This window comes from Zingiber officinale, chromosome 5A (assembly GCF_018446385.1).
Source record: "Zingiber officinale cultivar Zhangliang chromosome 5A, Zo_v1.1, whole genome shotgun sequence".
Classification (NCBI taxonomy): Eukaryota; Viridiplantae; Streptophyta; class Magnoliopsida; order Zingiberales; family Zingiberaceae; genus Zingiber; species Zingiber officinale.
Window position 1 is genome coordinate 81318995 of NC_055994.1, and position 4835 is coordinate 81323829.

General features: G+C 46.0%; 2 protein-coding genes across 3 annotated transcripts; both read right to left on the bottom strand.

Annotated features, from left to right (window-relative positions):
• Positions 1 to 239: 239 nt before the first annotated feature.
• On the bottom strand, positions 240 to 2131 carry LOC121982942 (zinc transporter 8-like). The gene is made up of 3 exons (XM_042535939.1): positions 1480 to 2131; positions 1241 to 1390; positions 240 to 602 (listed from the first exon to the last, which is right to left on the bottom strand). Exons 1-3 carry the CDS (start codon positions 2128 to 2130, stop codon positions 297 to 299), a joined length of 1107 nt encoding a protein of 368 aa, XP_042391873.1. The 5' UTR covers position 2131; the 3' UTR covers positions 240 to 296.
• Positions 2132 to 2438: 307 nt separating this feature from the next.
• LOC121980729 (protein trichome birefringence-like 28) lies at positions 2439 to 4418 on the bottom strand. Of its 2 annotated transcripts, none has more exons than XM_042532909.1 (5): positions 3903 to 4418; positions 3649 to 3820; positions 3369 to 3568; positions 3114 to 3272; positions 2439 to 3034 (listed from the first exon to the last, which is right to left on the bottom strand). In XM_042532909.1, the coding sequence occupies exons 1-5, from the start codon at positions 4364 to 4366 to the stop codon at positions 2671 to 2673; spliced, it is 1359 nt and encodes a 452-aa protein (XP_042388843.1). In that variant the 5' UTR covers positions 4367 to 4418; the 3' UTR covers positions 2439 to 2670. The 2 variants fall into 2 exon arrangements, with proteins under 2 accessions (XP_042388843.1, XP_042388844.1); XM_042532910.1 differs by having other exon boundaries at positions 2446 to 3034; positions 3114 to 3269.
• Between the last annotated feature and the right edge of the window lie 417 nt (positions 4419 to 4835).

Consider the following 4835-nt stretch of genomic DNA (forward strand, 5'->3'; position numbering starts at 1 on the left):
CAAACTTTGAAGGAAAAAATAATAATTTATTTGGTGAAATTTTTAATGCTACTACTTGCTGAGATATTATCATATTATACCTTATTGGGTGCAAACAAGCTACGAGGCTTTTCGCAATCACTAATCTCCATCGACCTTGGCAGTGATGCTTTTACCAAAGGCAATTGAACTTAATAACAAATTAAAAGAGATAATGGATCGTAAAACTCTTTGTTAAAGGGCAAAGTATGCAACGCCATACATAATTCACGTCACAACATGTCCACTAACCAAACTGCTAAAATTAGGAAGAGTCTCTAAGCCCACTTGGCAAGAAGTGACATCAATCCTGCTCCCAGTAGCAAGGCAAAATTGATCATGACCTGAAGTTTTACGTTACTCTGCACTTTAGGGTTCATAAAATCAGCAGCAAGGAGATCGACAAGCGCCATGTAGATCAAAATTCCAGCAGCTACAGAATCTAGTATTCCTTGAGTGATCAAGGACGAGGGACTATTCTCATTGTAAACGGACGATATTCCAATGCCTATCACGACCCCGGCCGGCGTCGTGAGAGAAAAGAAGAGTCCCATTGTTAGCATTGACCTCACTTTGAACCTTGCCTGTGTATATATATATGATGAAATACAGTGTGGATTAATGTTGTCACCTTAAAATTATAATAGAAAAAAATGAAACACAAACAAAAGTAGTATACTTATTGCATGATTCAATCAAAAACATTGATACTTGTAAATAATTGCTCTCTTATAACATTTGATTGAACCAGCCAATTTACCTCTTTATAACTCAAAAATTATAATTGGTTGAACTAGTTGGAGCCAATATAATCCCTTCTGGGTTCGAAAACATTAGAACTCAAAACCAACAACTAGATGATAAATCATAATGGTAAGTAGGCATGCTATTATTAATTCATTACTATTTTTATACACTATGAATTTTAATAGTAAACTTGCAAACAAACATAATGAATGAACAATTATTGCATCTACCAATCATAGAAATGAATAAAAGCATTCACTATGAGTTTAATTCTTTTCAACAAAAGTCAAGAACTAGATTGTCAGGCCATAATGTGCAAGGTAGGCTCACTATGTTTTTCATGGTACGATTGATTGGTCATCACATTTAAGCTATGGAGTTTAATGGTAAATTCAACTTTTAAATGAATTATAAGAAAAATAAATAAATTGATTGCCCAGGTAACTAAACATTCATAGCTGAGAACAATGTGTACCTGAGCAATGCATCCTCCGAGTCCCATGCCCTCAAGGAACTGGTGAAAAATTAGGGCAACCAAGAGAGGTTTTAGGGTTGATGGAGAGTTAGATACACCCAATGAAATTCCTATGATCACGGAATGTACTAGAATTCCCAACTCCAAAACCTGTCCATTAGTTTTTTTTTTTAAAAAAAATAATCAAATTATTAAGCAAGATATGGAAATAATATAATTTTGAAAAATGTGTGTTGCACCTGAGCGATAATTCGATGGCGAATTAGTTGAGTCTTCGATGATGAGTCATCCGCCGTACCCACGGCATGCGAATGCCCATGAGTCGTATGGGTATGCATATGATACATCATCCCTTCCACATCCACCACATCGATATCGGTGGCCCCTTTCTCCGCCTCGCCCGCGGCGATCGATTCCGCCACCGCCGCGGCTCGCCCCTGGGTGTGCACTCGGGTGAAGTAACCGGTGGCGATCGTATCAATCATCAGCGTCCCGATGGCAGCCATCATCGCGGCGAATCCGGCGAAGGGAAAGCTCTGCCAGGGGATCGGATCGAGGCAGGGCGACGAGAGGCCCTCGAAGGCATCGGGGAGGATGTGGATGAAGGCGGTGGCGAGGATGACGCCGGCGGCGAAGGACTTGACGACGAAGAACGGGCTGTTCTCGGGGCGGATAGCCGGGATCCACTTGCCGAGCGAGGGAATGAGTACGCCGGCCGCGCTGCAGACAAGGATGGAGAAAGCAGCGGCGATCTTGAGCGGAAGGGCCGCCTTCTTGTCAAGGGCCCCCTCTTCTTCGCCGTAGTCGCATTCGCCAGAGGAGAACAGAGGGAGGAGAAGAAGAAAGTAGAGGAACAGGCAGAGACGCCACCGGTGGCCGGAAAACCTCATCTCTCCGTTTGCTTCGTCAAAGAACAACAGAAATTCATTTACTTACATATGTGAAGCGCAGGTCGTATTTATAGTGGGAATAAATTTTATATATATATATTTTAAAAAATATGAAAAAAAAAGTTTTTTTAAAAAAAAATATGGCAATAGGCTATAATTTTAGTAATAACAAAATATGTTAAAAAAATGACATTTGGATGTCGACATAATTGCCATATTTGGACAAAGTTATAGCGAGAGAGTTTCCCATAATAACAACACGAGCAGATTATGGGCTTAATTTGGGGTTAAGGACCAGTAATAGCAATATGTCGACATCTCCAACTCTACTCAGCCAATTGGAATTCCCTAATTAATTGCACATGCCTTCGTAAAGTCAGCAATGTCGACATGTTGATGTTAATCTTCGATAATTGCGCAAGTTAACAGATATTGATTCAATTTTATATTGATTTAATCTCGATTTAATTTTTCAGTAATAATATAAGAATTGTTAATCAGTGAAAGAACTATGGTTTTGAATTAAAAATTGTGTTAGAGTCAGCGACGGCGACGGGCGGCGAGGAGGTGGGCGGAGAGGACTTGGTTCCAGGCGTCGGGGAGGCCGGGGAGGCACCAGTGGATGCAGTCGGCGAACTCGCCCGGGCGCGCCTGCTGCTCCGGCGTCAGCAGCCGGCCGCCCTGCCGCACCGTGAACACGGAGGTGTGCGCGTCCTTGCGCCGCTCCGACATGGCCGTGACGTCGACGAAGCCCACCGGCACGAGCCGCCCCGGAGAGCCGAGCACCCTCTTGGCCACCTCGAACATCTTCATGTCCGTGCCCGACACGACGCCGGCCATGTCCGTGATCGGCAGCGTCTCCTTGGCGCACTTGATTCCCGCCGCGTTGCCCCAGAACGAGCTCCTGCGTTGGCGATTAAAAATGGCGCCTTGGCATCAAACAATCCTCATCGTGAAATCGTGCTAATCTCTCAATTACTTACTCGAAGTGAATCGGAGACATGCTCATGAAGAAGACGGACGCCTTGATGGGATCGACGCTGCGATCCAGCCAATTCCTCAACGTCCCCAGCACTCTCTCGTAAGCTTCGTACCTCAGAATCGGATCGTGGTCCGTCCAATTCTTCGCCCCTGGTCGGCTGCTTTCGATCGATGAAGCGAGAAATCAATGTTTCCGATCCAAATTTACAGTCAAAAGAAGGATCGACGGCGAGCGATTGGTTAGAAGTGGTACTCACAGGACACGCATCTCGAGGGTGTTCATCCACCATATGTAGGTATCGAAGACCAGCACGTCCGCCCCCTTCCAGTGGACTGCGTGCTTCTCGATGGCATCGGCGTCGATGATCCGCACGGCGATGCTGTGGAAGTTGGGATTGTCGGAGTTGGACTCCACCAGGAACGGCGCCCAGTAGAACTCAATCGACGCGTCGTAGTCCTGGATCGGTTTCAGATTTCGCCCAAATCAGCTAGGTCATCGATTGGTCGATCGGTCGGTGAGGAGGAAATTTGTGGTACCTTTGCGGTGAAGATGATTCGGGATCCGTCGACCCGGCGGCTCCTCCCCTCCGGCGGCACCACGGCCTGGATCAGGCAAACGAGGGACTCCCACTGGTTTCGATTGATGGAGTCGCCGACGAACAGCATACGCTTCCCGCGGAGCCGCTCCAGCAGCAGCCTCGCGTCGAATCTGGTGAATCGAACCGAAATAAATCAAACCACGCATTTTGGAGAAAAAAAAAACCGAGCCGGTCGGGGATCGATAAGAGTACTTGGGCAAGGAGCAACCGGCGGGCTGCCACCGCCACTTCTGGTACGCCGCTTCCCGGCGGCCGTTCTGCAAGCACGACATCTGCCGAGAGAGGTACTGGCACTCCTCCTCCTGGTAGAGCGGGTACTCTACGTCGTCGAACACCCACTCGCCGTGCGCCAGGTCGCACGTCTCCGGCACGACGCCCACCGCCTCCGCCGTCAAGTTCGCTCCGGCGATTTCCGACGGCTGTTGGGTGAGGCCTGCGTCAGAGATTTCCTGGGGTTTTCTCTGCCACGGCGAGAGGAGGGCCATGGTCTTGATGTCGCCGACGTAGGTGATGAGGCCGAAGAGGGAGATGGTGAGAGCGACGGCGTAGATGGAAAAGTTGCTGCCTTTCTTCGTGTACGAACAGAGGAGCTTTGCCACCGGCAGCGTCGGGTCCGGAGGTAGCCCGAATAGAAGTTTCCGGCGAGGGGTGTGCATGGCGACAGTGAAGGAGCTGGCCTGAGGGCGAGCCGGAGAGGCGATTCTGCTCGTTCCCTTCCTCTGTGGCCGTGCGTCTGTAAATAGCGAGGGAACGAATCTCTTGGTCAACGATCGTCATATGGTCAATGGCCTTTAAATTTGAGAAAAATAACACCTTACTCCCTAAAGTTTAAATATTACTTAAAAATTAAAATGTACTAAATTTTTATTACATATTAAAATAAAATCATGAGTTGCCTGATCATATTATTGAGTGAGATATTAATACTAATAACAGGGGGCAAAATGGTAAAAGTTTTTTTAAAAAAAATTCTAAATACAATTTTCATTTAAAATTTAATTATTTGAATTTATAGAAAAATTGTGGAATATAAAAAAACATACTCAATTTTCTAGATTTTTGAAAGGGAGTATTTATTTCCTATTTTACCCCCTCTCATTAATTATTATGGTATTAAATTTAAAA

Excerpts from the sequence above, each read along its gene's own strand:
- LOC121982942 (XM_042535939.1), bottom strand. The coding sequence starts at position 2,130 with ATGAGGTTTTCCGGCCACCGGTGGCGTCTCTGCCTGTTCCTCTACTTT. Across the intron at positions 1,391-1,479 it reads GCCATCGAATTATCGCTCAG|GTTTTGGAGTTGGGAATTCT; the intron begins GTGCAACACACA and ends ACTAATGGACAG. Across the intron at positions 603-1,240 it reads TCGGAGGATGCATTGCTCAG|GCAAGGTTCAAAGTGAGGTC; the intron begins GTACACATTGTT and ends ATATATACACAG.
- LOC121980729 (XM_042532909.1), bottom strand. The coding sequence starts at position 4,366 with ATGCACACCCCTCGCCGGAAACTTCTATTCGGGCTACCTCCGGACCCG. Across the intron at positions 3,569-3,648 it reads GAATCATCTTCACCGCAAAG|GACTACGACGCGTCGATTGA; the intron begins GTACCACAAATT and ends AAACCGATCCAG. Across the intron at positions 3,273-3,368 it reads ACCCTCGAGATGCGTGTCCT|CAGCCGACCAGGGGCGAAGA; the intron begins GTGAGTACCACT and ends ATCGATCGAAAG.